Raw genomic sequence first — 14027 nt, 5'->3', positions numbered from 1 at the left:
AACATAATGTGATCTTCATCTTAACCGATGCACCACTGATGGTAGGAGTTTATTATTACTAATGGTAAATTTTTATCGCCATGGTCATGAAAATTTGAACAAAAAAGTCATGAAAAGTCATGAAAAAGTCATGAATTTACTTTCTGGTATTCCAGTAGACACCCTGTAATAGTAACTCTTGAAAAATGTTACTGTGAGAAAACCAAACGGAGAAAAAACCAAGGTCAGTCCATCAAGAGAGAGAGAAATTGAATACTAGGTCGGCAGCATTGAAGACAACATTGCGTGAACATTTAAAGTTTTCTTATTTGTTCTGTAAGTGTCCCTTGTTTGAAGTCCATACCAGCTAATGTAAACGTAAGAACTAGCAGTGATAGATAAAGCAGCTTCATGCTGGATGTGTGTAACGGCAGAAAATTGAAATTACTGTCTGAAGCAACCACAGGTGCTTACTTTGATCCTGCAAGTAAGCTCCCATTGTCATGCTAAGTTAAAATCAGATGTGGCGAGATGAAATCCTGTTGAATCGAAAATAAAAGTGAATGGAGCTATTATATGTAACAATTTACCTTTCGCAAATTGCAACCAAAATTAAAAAAAAAAAAAAAAAAAAAAAAAAAAAAAAAAAAAAAAAATGGAATCTGCTTATGGTTGAAAAAAAATCAGCATGCATGTATGTACGTACGTATACTGTATTTATTGTAAGGTGTTTGGATTCGTAAAAATAAGTATTCTATGAAACAAAAATAACTTATTTGTGATATTCCCTTGTAAACATCATATCGTGGCTATGTACTTTTTTTTTAAATAATTTAGTTATAATAATAAAAGGACTTCAGTGGTATTTTAAGACGTTATGCTACTATATTTGCCTTCATTGTTTATGTAATATTTGAAGTTGCCATTATTGTTTTATTGTTGCATCGCAATCTTATTTTGTCCATCCCGTAGCTGCTGGTGATTTTATGGGGGTCCAGGCCATCCAAACATTTGTAATATATCTCAGATTATATTTAAAGTATAAAACTTACATTGTGTTTCTGCCTTAAAGGAAAGCTTCCCTCCCCTAAAATAAGTATATCATATTCTAATGGTTTTTATATACAATGTTGTATATTATTCTTTTTGTATTATACTAATTACAAATAAATATTCTAGATAAACATTTTCTGTAAAGATCCTCAAAGATCGTTTGATACTCTCTGGCGTTCACCAAGCGAAGGAGTTAATTCGGCACTTGTTAAATAACATTAACATTAGTTATTTATGTGTTTTCACAGTGATTAAGTAGTTTATGTTCAAATTTCCTCAATTACAGATGTTACAATAATCGTGTGAGGACTAGATGGAGTAGAGCTATAGTAGAATATAAAATGTTCTCATTATAAAAGGATATATTGTTAATCTCTGCTATAAGTTCGAAACAAAATATTCAAGATGAAATAATAAGAAATTTGTTTATTGAGAATTTCCTAGAGAAGTCGCAGGAATCAATAGACGATGAGAGAATCTTAAGCTTAAATTCTGCACTAGAAACCGTAGGTATTGACAAAAGACTAGAGCTAGAAGTCATGCGTTACCGATGCAGTGTTGAAGAATATGGAAGAAAGGAGAGTATTAAATAGTTGAGGAAAGAATAGAAATGTTCAAGAAGCTGGATAGGGAACTACAAAAGGAAACTGAGATAAGCAGAGGAGCATATAGAAGTGCACGTGCTCAGGTAGAGGAATTAAGTACAGTAGTGATATATGAGCAAATGTATCTGGAAGTTATCAGAAATATGTCACAAGAAAAGGAGAACAAATACGGTATTAGAATAGAAATATAATTAGTGATGGAAAAGGACGTTTTGTAAGATGGGATTGATATATTAAGGAACTATATGATAGTACGAAGAAACCGTGTAGTCTGCAAGTAAAAAAGAAAAAACTAAATGGATTTGAAAAATTATAATAATGACAATATATTCGAACAAGCTCTTAGACATATAAGGAATGGATATGCAACGGGCGTTGATATTATACCTATCTAGCTTATTAAGAATGTAGGGAACGAAGGGCAGAAAGAAACAAAATTTATGTTGGCCATTTTTTCGTTGTGTTAAGAATACACAAAAGTGTAGAATAGACAAAAAAGTTTCCATAGATTGTGATTATTCCGCTGGAAAATAAAGCAAACACGAAAGAATGTGAGGTGTACATAACATTTAACTTAATATATCGCATGCGGCAAAAATTGTACTAAAAGTCTTAAATAGGAAACTCTATACCAGAACAAAAGTGAAACGTGCCATTAGGTACACTATCACATATATTGACATGTTCACAATCAACAATTCAAGTACATGAATCGTGTTCGAGAAAGACCTCCCGCTAGTTATTATTACAACGTCAACTTAGTATGTAATTAGTCTTGCTATGAAAAAGTGATTGATTAATTTGAGTTTAAAATATTTTTGAGTACCCAGACTGTGGGCGGGTGAGGGACCTATTGCTTAAAATAGGAATTGAACTTGGAACTACGCACGTAGAAATCATGTGAGATAGCCATTTGGCTACAAAAAAACACTGATGTACTAGGATCAAGTCATGGTACTTAACATTTATGAAATGAAATCTCTGAGTTTTACGTCCCACGCTTATGCCGGTTAGGCTAAAGGAGACGGTGATGATGAGTAATGAATGAAATGGTGGAATGAATAAAGTGGGAGAAAACGGGAGAACCCCGAGAAAACCCACGCACACGGTGTTTGTCCACCACAAAGTTCACTTGGCGGGGGCTGGGATCGAACCCGGGACCCCAAGCACCAGAGGTGAACGCTCTACCACTGAGCCACCGCGGCCCTCACTACTTAACATTTATGTAAATAGCTAACTAACTAAAGTTGTTTTTATGTAGCGAGCTGTCTTAAAAATAATACTTGAAGTCTAAAATATATTTCTTAAAAGAAACATGTGTGATTGAGGTAAATCAAAGTTAAACGCAAAATTTATATAGAAGAACTAAGGATTACCTGACTATGTGATAATCTTTTAAGATTAACTTTACGTAATTAGTGTTTGGTGAAAGTGACTACTTCGCACGTGTTTAGAGTGACCATACGTCCCGCTTCAAATTTTTGTCTAAGGTGTCCCACTTTTAGCTGTTGAATTATGTTCACTGTGCACACAAAATATTGTTATACTTTACATTACCTTTTCTTTTGCACAGTTTCTTTTCTTTCTTTTTTCTTTTTTAATGGATCAATTTTATTGTTACTGTTTCTTATTTTAATTTTTAATCGTAATCATTTACTTCTATAGCCTTAATCTTAATTTTATCTCTACATTTTAAATTAACTTTCCCAACTTTGTGGGTGCTGATAACAAATATTAAATTTCAAAAAAACTAAAATTGTCTTCACAATGGATTAAATTATGTATGTATGATGTAAATTACGTTATTTGTTTCTAAACCTTGCAGTATTCTTTTTGCTGTATCTTGTAACTATGAGAGGAAAACTTTTCGTACTTTTAGTTGTCAGTTTATAATAATGAGTCACGTAATGTATAATAGTTTATAATCTTTCCTCTGTTGAAAGGACTTTGTTTTTTGTTTGTTTAATTGCAGAAAACTACTTGAATCACTTGATCCATTCCGAGGAAGTTGACTCGTAAATTAGCTAAGAGAGTATACTTTTTCTAAGAGAGCTATACAATAAAATTATTTGTTATTCTTTACAGAACATCCCAGCTACGGAACTTGCCCAGATATTCCGAGATTCTTTAGAAAGTGAAGCATTCAGTGACATAATCACAACCTTAGCAACCGACTTCGTAGAAGCAAAGGAGGTAGCTTTTCCATATCTGGGAGGTCTTTCTCAGGTTAAAAGGTTCTCTGCATTAACCATGTTTATGTCTGCGGCTGATAAAGCAGGTAAGGATGAATTGTAAATATATGTGTGTGTACCTATTTCTTAATGTTGATGTTGGAACACATTAAAATAATATAACTTGAAGGAAACAAGAAAATTTACACCATACGTTACTTTTTTAAAAAAAGAAATAATGTTTCCTTCAATAAAGCTAACTGAAGGATAATGATTATACCACAATTTAACTTACATGTTTGAAAGCTATCAAACCACTTTAACAAGTACAACTGCTCGTATTTACAGCACACAATACGAAAATACCTTGCATTACGCGGTTAATTGGTTTGCAAGAAACACCCGCGTTATTCGAAGTATATATTCAATAGATTTAAATTTAATTTGTTCATAACAAAAATTTAGAATAATAAATAAATCTGACCAGAACAATTCACTTAATAAACAATAGTGTAAAAGTTTCGGTAGTGTATCATTGCCTTCATCAGGCATAGTATGAAATAAAATTTAAATGCTACAGCTTGTATCTCAGAAAATTAAGGGTCGTTTTTTTAACAACCAACGAGATACATCCTTTCATTTTTAACAGCGTTTAATCGCATACAAATCTCAGCATTTAATGATCCAACTTCAACTTTAAAAAATAAATAAACTTTTGAATGGCACAATTGTGTTACTCTATAGATATAACTTTTAATAAGGTTTTCTAAATTAAATTGAGAATACACCTATTTGAATTATTTTTCCAGAAATCGTGGATATTCGGCCCACTATTCCACTTTATCAGTTTCTCTCGCTCTTCTCTTTGTATCTATTCCGCCTCTTTTCATTTTTCTTATAGTGTTTCTTCTTTTCAGACTTTCCCGGTCGGTTTTGTATGTGTTTCTCTGACATGCTTATATATTGCGATGCAATCCCTTTTCAATCTAACGTCGTCTTTGTGTTGTTTAATCCTTCCTTCTAATCTCTTTCCTGTTTCTCCTATGTAATTCATTTCACATATTTTATACCTAAATCTATACATTACCCCTTCCTCATTTTGTTGAATCTCTGTTTCTGTTCCCTTATTTTCACTAAATCTAATATTCTCCTGCTCTCCTTTCTGTACTCCTCTTTTCTTTAATAGCTTGTTCAGGACTTCTGTTTTTTAATTTGCAAACCATATTTTCTTGTTCTCTGTTCTTGCTTCCTCACCTTCTTCAATTTTTTTTTACCTTATCCTTTCAGCTCTAACAAACTAGGGAACTTTTCTGTGTATTTCTTTCTCTTCTCATCTTCACTATCTATCATTTCTATCCTTTTCTTCCGTATTGCTAATAAAGTTTCTTTTGGTCCCTCCGTCTACATCACTCCTTCATTGGCAATACACACCTGATGAACACTTTTCTGTACTACCCTGTTAAAAATCTCTCTTATTGTCACATCCATGCCATGTATAATGTTGTATCTGTAACTAGAAGTGAGACTTGAATATAGTGTACAAGAACAAAGAAAAGAACGATAAATTTTAAACAATCAAATGTCAAGTATTTCTGTTACGTTGTACTATAAACAACCAATGGCTATGCCACTAGTAGAAATTATCCACACTTGGATAAATTTCTAATTGCGCTAATTTGAGAATACTGAATCCAATAAGGCTATTTTCAAACAAATCCGTCCACAGAGTCACTGGAAGAAATACCTCAAAACCAGTGTTGGGAAGTACCTAGGTACAAAACACGTACCTAAGGCCCGTACCTAGGTACATTTGGTATTTAGTACCCAGTACCTGTATCTAGATACGCTTTTTCTGTACCTAGTACCTATTTTTAGGTACATTTCTTAGGTACATTTTCAGGAATGTCGCACACAAAACAAATATTGCAGATTTTCTTATTCTTTGAAAGATTTTTTTTTTAATCCATCTCGCACACATCGATTTTCAGTGAATCATAATTTGTTACCTGCTTCACCAATGATCAAGGTTCAGCTATATCATTATTTGTTAGCTCAAGGTAGAATTCTTCATTCGACTTGATCACAAAGATTGTTTCGATCAAAAGTCATCTAGGAGCATCCCATGAACGTGTATATTTAAAAACAGTTCCTGGGCTTCTTCGTGGCTAAGTGGTTAGCATACACGTCTTTGGCGTTGGAGACCTAGGTTCGATTTCCGGCGGGAGCTCATGTGGATCGGATTCCACGTTAATCAATAGGTTCCGTCTCATATAGTCTCGCTGCTAAATGGGACGTTAAACTCAGCCAATTAAAAATAGTTTTATTTGATCACCGTCCTCAAATTAGTGTAAAAATTGCAAGTAAAAATGTATAAGAAAATGTGCATTTTTTATAAGTGGCATGATCGTTAATTCTTTATCCACTTGAAATATTTTGGCGCAAATAGAGTTAAACGATTTCAAAACACATACATCACAGAGAAGGACAGTGTAGGGAAAAAGAGCCACCTACATTTTCTTTTAGTGTCTTTAAATAAGCCGAGGAAACATCGTAAAACTAGCTCAACTTATTCATTTTGAGGAAAAATAAAGTATGCAAAGTAGTAGTATATAGAATTAAATAGAATATTTTAAAAATTGGACAGATTGTTGAAACGTGCACAATATAATGTAAAAACATCTTAATATGCCACACACTGTAGAAAAGATCGCCCGTCAAAATGTGAAGGAAGAAAATAACGCCAAGTTTTCGCAAATTTTTTCCCCTTCAGAAATAAGAAAATCACATTGTTAATAAAATTATCATAATATTTAATGAAAATGGAAATTTTAGATGTATATTTTATTGTGTAATTAAATATTTTGCTTGGTATAATCTGCTTATAGTTTAATGTGGGGAAAAAAATCACATTGAAACCAACCTCTGGTCTTTTGTGCCAAATACACAGACGTTAGCAGTATAGCCACTAAGGAGCTTCGTGCTACTTAATCTCGTGTTTGATTCCAACAATTTAATCACTAGAAGCCATGCTTAATCTTGTATTTGATTGTAGAATATCTTCTTTTACAGCTGTTAGGAGTATTATTGACTACTCTTTGGCAACCAATGCGTGCACAACTGAAGAAGCCAACAACCTACGTAAGCAGTATGAAGTGTGAAAGAATCGAAACTTTTCGGATCCTATTCGGATGTTCTAAGGGGAAGATATCTGCAAGAAGAAAGTTAGGAACTGTGCTATCTTCATGAATTTACATCTATATAATTACTGTGTTAAGAAGAAAGGCTGTGAATGTAATTAACAAAAATATATCGTCATTCTCCTAGTGGACATTTTTCGTTTAAGCTCTCACCTATATAACGGGAAAAATGAATTTGATATTGACAGCTCGCACCCACCAAATAATCTTTAGTAATTAAAGTTTGTATTCCTTTTGCCTGCGGTTTAGAGTTTTTCGCGAATATATTTTATATTACACAATATTTTCAAAGCTCCAAATATACTACGTGAGAGTGTTTCCATTAATGCTTTAATGACTCTTTCCTTCCATTATTTAACATGCTTTCTAAGTAGTTGGTGTGCTTCGTTTACCGTAGAGACAGAATCACTCCATTAAGCTGTCATTATCGAAGAAATTCTTCCCGCACATATGTGATCATACACGGTCCTTGGGTCACGAATAAATCCGTTCCGTAACGCTGCTTACGAATCGAAATTACTTTTCCCATTGAAATTAATGTAAATACAATTAATCATCTCCAGCCACAGAAAAATTGTATATTTTTACATTCTGAGTTCTGTATTAAAGAATAAAAAATGACGTAATTAAAGCCAAATAAGTAACATTAAATAAAATAGTTATGTAATTTAGAATCCCACAGCTTGTCGATTTCGCCGCATTGTGTTGCTAGGCAGTATCGAAAGCACGAACTCATTCCCGATGTTTTGCTGATTTCCTTTGTTACTACGCTTAGGGTTCTTTAGTATTCCTATAACGTAACATTTTTCATCTCTTTCCTGGGAGTCATAATGAGGGCTAAAATAACACACAAAAAAGTGAAAGAACAAAAAGTAAACTTTTTGAACGTAGCAGTCTGACAAGTAATGTTCAGGGCAAACGCACAAAAGCAGTGCTGATCCGTTTTTTGATCCATTTGTCCACTGTATACAGTGCTGGAAATTGGTATAAAGGCAGAAGGACATTTAAAAATAGAAGAAGGCAAGAATGCCGAGGATGGATAAAGATGATATATTTACAAAGTAACATTGTAAACTGTACAAAATCAAAGGCATATCGTTTGCTAATACGTCACTGGCACGCGAAGTTTACACAAAAATATAAATTAGACCATTTTTGGGTGGAAATTAGTATAAAGGTACCCATTGTCTTTGACAAAAATTACAAGTACAGTGTACGGTACAGAATGGAAAATAGATGTTCAGTACTTGATTAACTCTCTTTTCTTCTGAGTGAGTTGGAATATATGCTTCGACATTGTGTTTATGAGATATGCTAGTTGTTGAGGTGGAATCGCTGACCACTCTTCTCCTATCTCGTTTTTCAATTCAGCAATCGTCCCAAATTACCGTCCATTGCGATAAACATTGCGCGCAAGGGTGCCCCATAGGTTTTCTATCGGGTTAAGATCCGGGCTGCTCACTGGCCACTCCATAACCTTGATGCCCTTATCTTCAAACCCTGCTGCCCTGTGGATAGCAGCGTTGTCCTGCTGGAAAATCAGGTTCTGATCGTCCAACTCTTCATACATCCGCAGCAATTCTATTTCTAACATCTCTATGTACGTAGATGAATTCATTTTGGTGTTGAGCTATGCAAAGTTGAATGTACCTTTAATTCAAAACGCTACCCAAATCATAACACTTCCTCCTTCAAAATTTCTGCTGATTTGCACTTGCTCCTCTACCCTATGCCAATAGTATTGAAACCCATCCGGACCATCTAAATTGAACTTCATCTCATCACTAAACACAACGTGATTCAATTCGGATGTCCATGACATACGTATTTCCGCAAACTGGAGTCGCGCCTGCTTCTGCATCGCACTAAGGGGTGGTTTACACTTCCGTTTCTTAAATATAAGATGTGGATCTTGATTCAAAATTTGACACACTCTTCTGGGTGTGACAGGTAACTTGTAAGCAGCAACAATTTGGGAAGATGACATATTTCCGGCCCTTGCCTTGCGCACAATTAATAGTTTACCAACCTCCGAAAGTTTTCTCGTTCTACTCTACTTCCCGTTCTTTCCGTATTGTGCGCCCAATCGAAATCAACAACATAACTTGAACGATTTAGCTGTTTTGCAATTTGCCGAGTTGACAGGCCCATATCCTTGTACGCACAGACACGTGCTTGTTCCTCACTCGACAACAATTTTCCACGAGGCATGGGCCACAAAACAGCTCAAAGACGTTCACACCCACGCGTCTCGTATCGCACTGTCAGCTGATTCTCAAAGCGCATCAGGAGTAATGCTGAACATGAAGAGGGCGCCAAACAACAAGTAATCGTGGGTGCCTTTATACCAATTTCCACCAGACAATCGTCTCATTTGTCTTTTTGTGTAAACTACGCGTACCAGTGACGTATTAGAAACGATATGCCTTTGATTTTGTGCAGTCTACAATGTTACTTTGTAAATATAACATCTGTATCCATTCCCTGCATTCTTCCCTCCTCCTATTTTCAAATATCCCTCTGCATTTATACCAATTTCCATCACTGTATTTAAAAGTCTGAAATTCTGAGCAACAAAGGTTAATCAACAGTATATATATATAATATGTATGTTAGATATTTGTAGAAATCAGGAATAGGTAGAAGTATGACTCAATTTTAGAGAGAGTATTCTTAGCTGACAATAAACGTAGGTTTCTCTAAAGATGTTCTAGTTTTGAGCGTAACAACACACTCATCTGTAATAGTAGTCTATTTGGAAATGAAATGTAAATCAATTTGAAAAGGTACTCTATTCTTCTGTATCTGTAAGATATGTTCAGGCCAACATGTTAAATGTCGATCTTTGGCTGAGAGCTTTTAGCATTATCAGGACATAGGTAAGAAAAGGTTTCAGTGTAGTGTTACCTTGTTACAATAGCAGTGTGTTGCCTTATTATGCAGTCTTGACAGGATTTAATCAGGAGTAATTGACAACGAATAACCGTTCGTTGTCAATTTCTGTAAAATTAATTGTTAGGCTGGCTTCACATTAATCAGAGAACGAAACAGCCAAGCCGAGATACGGTACTGTGAGCAGCTGAACCTTGTAATGCATATTCAATCGAGCACGTGCTAGGCTAAGGCCTCCCCAACATTGGAACGGAGACACACGGCCAATGCACTCAGGGCTTTCTCTCCGCATCCTCTCCTATTGCGGTGAATCCTCTCCGCATCGCCTCTGGTCAATGTGCAGCGGGCCTTAAAGATAGAATATATAGTTCAAGAGAGGGAGTGTGTGTATAGTATAGATGAAGAGCTTCGATTTCGTATGCACCATAAATACTTTTCATTAATTTGTAATTTAAAACTCCACAAACAAATATTATTAATAGAATAAATCACAACTTCCATGTGCCCCATCACCATTTATCGGTACAGCTGGATTAACCTATCTTTAATTTACATTGAAGTATTGTACCATTTTCCAAAATATAAAGGTAACCAAGAAAGTTCTATCGCTTTTTGTGGAGGTCTGTGTTCAATGGGCCCTCACACCGTGAATTGAATGCGAATGGAGATAAGACGAAGGTCAGTTGTTGGTGTGGGTATATCCAACATACTACATGGTTGTGGCAGTGCAGTTACACCGTAAACTTGCGTAAGGACAGAGTGAACATGGGACCTCCAGTTAGTATCATAAGGGCGTGTATCCTGTAAGAGTTCAAACTGGGGTCAAACGCCGCTGCAGCGCAGCGGAAGATATGCCAGGCCTTTGGTAGGGTGTCGTGACTACGTGGACAGTGCAGCGGTGGTTTAACAAGTTTAAGGACGGTGACTAAACACTCGAAGACGAACCACGTGCCGGAAGACCAACACATGTACAAAATGAAGATCTTCAGTCAACAATTGGGGCGAACAGTGGCCAGACATGTAAGGAACTGTGATTACAATTGAGTGAGTGGAGAAACCTTTCGACAGCACCTCCATCAACTTGGGAAGTACTACAAGTTGGGTCAATGGGTCCCACATGATTTGACTGAGCCCGAATGCAAGGTGTGTTTCTTTGCTGTCTCGTCTGAGGAAGGAGCCATTTCTGGACAGGGTGTTACCATGTGATGAGAAGTGGGTCCTGTACAAAGCCCCACGACGCCATCATCATTGGTTAGCATCCCATGAAGCGGTTCCAAAACAGCCGAAACCAGCATTGCACCAGAAGAAGGTCCTCCTGTGTGTTTAGTGGATTGTTCGCGGCATCGTGAGCTGCTATCTGGTCAGAGAACCAGTGCAACTATGTATTGTAAAGCAGTTGAGCAGTGTTCAAGAAAACTCAAAACTGGAATCAGCACTTCTAAATCGCAAAGAAGTCCTCGTGTTACAGGACAACACTAAGCTCCGCGTGGCTAGGATGATCCGGGACAGCATTCTACTGCTTGGATGGGAAACACTTGCATCCACCATACTCCGCGGACATTACACCGTCCGATTATCATCTGTTCCTTTCCTTGGACAATCACCTTCGAGGATGCCAGTTCAAATTCCTAGAAAAGGTGCAAAATGCACTTGATACATTCTTAACTTCACTGTCCACCAAGTTCCACCTGAATGAAATCCATGGCCTTCCAGAACGTTGACAGAATATTATCGATGCTTATGGGAACCATTTTTGATCTTCCAAGTACGTCTTAGGTGAAATATCGATGTTGGAAGGCGGTGTGTGAAAAAGCGATAGAACTTTCTTGGTTACCTTTATACTTCTAAATCCGAAGTATATAATGAAAAATGATTATAGGCTATATTACATCGAAATTGTTAATCCATACTAGCTGCATTCATGCCTGGTCATTCTTAATGTCAATTTCAATGGGAAAGAAAAGAGAAGATCAAATAGTGCACTCAGTTTTATTCTCTTTATCCACTCGAATACGTGAGTATATCACATTGAGTTTGTGATTGACTAAAAACGAATAAAAGCTTTCTAAAGCATCATTTTTTTAATCAGTTTCTATTCATTCATTTTGTTTGTTAGGGCTCAGTTTCATATTTTCATGAGCCAAGGTTGGCGGAACAGCACACTAAATACATAAAGTTAAGAGTTACTTCAATTCACGTTCACTTTTTCTGGGAACTACACTTCCCATAAGTTCACTTGAAATTTCAAATAAATGTATTTCACGTAAGTTAACCTATTGGGAGGGTAGCACCCAAAGAAAGTGAAGAAGTTATTATTCCTTTCAAAGTTCCTTTTCAAATTATGAGTTTGAACGTAAACTTAGTTCACATTTGTTACTTCGAGCGTCAGAAGCAAAGTTGAGTTTATGTAAATAGTGAGCTTGCTTAATCTTGATAGAAATATATGAAGGATTGAAAGCGAGTCACCCACGAAACTGTTATAAGATAATATTGCTCTGATAATATGTTTTGGTATATATATCACCTATAAAGATCTCATTTCACTGTTTTAGTAATTTTCCGCTAACACAGGGCAAGTCGAATGATCCGATTTCAGAAATTTATTCTGTGAAATCTAATAAACATATGTTTTTGTGAGACATGTTCTAAGAAAGGTAACCTGTCATTTTTTTCAAATGTCTCACAAATGTTATAATGTGAGCATCTCGCGTAACAAGGCACGTATCAAACCGTTAGTCTATCTCACGAACTCGTCCCACTGTCTTTCCTCCAGTCGATTTTCGTTTACAGATGCAGCCCGAATTTCTAAAATATTCATACTACTTACGAATGGCTTCCCGGTATGTGGTTTCCTCCGATATTTGGTACGGAAACACCGCTGCACATTAATCACAGACTTGTTTACATGATAATAAAGCACACAAAGATCTCTGTTCTCCAGGCAACACAGTTTTCGTTAATTGTTCGCTGCTGACTCTTAGCGGTGGAAAGTGGAAACTAAACTTTAAGAGTTAACCTTTCGAAGCACATGTCTCACAATAACATAGGCTTATTAGATTTCACAGAATAAATTTCTGAAGTCGGGTCCATCATTGCGACTTGTCCTGTATACTCAGATATGAACACTTCATTTTCGTTATACAGAGGTGAATTCTCGGTTCTCGTCAAAGTAGAGATGGTCCACTCTAGTTCTTAAGGCTTTATACAACAGTTATAATTGTGATACAAAATAAGAAATCAAAGCTTAACTAGTAAAAGCAACTAAAAGTAATATTAGCTTATGTATAATAAAATATTTTTTGTTTAGTTTTTTGAGCTTTTTATTTAGCGAAAAGTATGCAATCTAGTATTTAAAAGTGTATTTTTAAAATAATGAAACACATTTACAACATTCACGATAATAATATCCTCGTAGTTTAAACTTCATTGCTTGCTTTTCATATCAAACCAAAATATTCAGTCTGCCATAATCAACGGATGATGTTTTGTTTACCCTCGAATATACTGTAATCATTAAACAGTGGAATGCACTTTTTGGAGTAGCTTGGAGGTTTTGTAGCGAATTTTTTGTTATTTCCTATGGATTGGAAATGATTTTTCAGCCGATTTCAGCGAAGGTAATAAAGAGAAATCTGCAGATACCGTCAGACGATTAAACCTTGGATATCGTCGCCAACACCCAGTATGCTTCGCGATTCCGCGGGCCATTTAAATGATTTGTAATAGTTTAGTCTATAGTGTATGAAACAAAAGCGTATAGCATCACTTCTATAGACATGAAATAAAAAGTATTTTGTTGTCTAGGGTCTCTAGCCTAATTTTTTGTGACATTCATGGTATTTTTTTTCAAATTCAGGGGAGCCACGGAGGTAAAAGCCGGAAATTCTAGAAAAAAGGGTAAGTTTTGGGGGGAACCACCCCAAAACACCCCCGTTTTCAATTTGGTTTGTAAATAATTTTATTTGGAATGTAGCCACAACCTTCCCAATGCGAAATCTGTTTGGTTTAGGTGTTAGGACGAAATAGTATTACTACTATAATTTATTATTATTATTATTATTATTATTATTAGTAGTAGTAGTAGTAGTAGTAGTAGTAGTAGTAGTATAAATCTATTACTGTGTGTGAAG

General features: G+C 35.7%; 1 protein-coding gene across 1 annotated transcript in view; it reads left to right on the top strand.

Annotated features, from left to right (window-relative positions):
* Positions 1-13203, top strand: part of LOC145673207 (RNA polymerase II-associated protein 3-like) — a 55313-nt gene extending 42110 nt beyond the window's left edge. Inside the window, exons 7-8 of the mRNA XM_081742686.1 lie at positions 3723-3915; positions 6878-13203. Coding sequence (XP_081598812.1) covers positions 3723-3915; positions 6878-6966 — 282 coding nt within the window. The 3' untranslated portion in view covers positions 6967-13203. The remainder of the gene's footprint in view (positions 1-3722; positions 3916-6877) is intronic.
* The last annotated feature ends 824 nt before the right edge of the window (positions 13204-14027 follow it).

The sequence above is a fragment of the Thermobia domestica genome, chromosome 16 (assembly GCF_964235325.1).
Source record: "Thermobia domestica chromosome 16, izTheDome1.hap1.1, whole genome shotgun sequence".
Classification (NCBI taxonomy): Eukaryota; Metazoa; Arthropoda; class Insecta; order Zygentoma; family Lepismatidae; genus Thermobia; species Thermobia domestica.
Note: the sequence above shows the minus strand (reverse complement) of the source record. Positions and strands in the feature narration are given on the sequence as shown.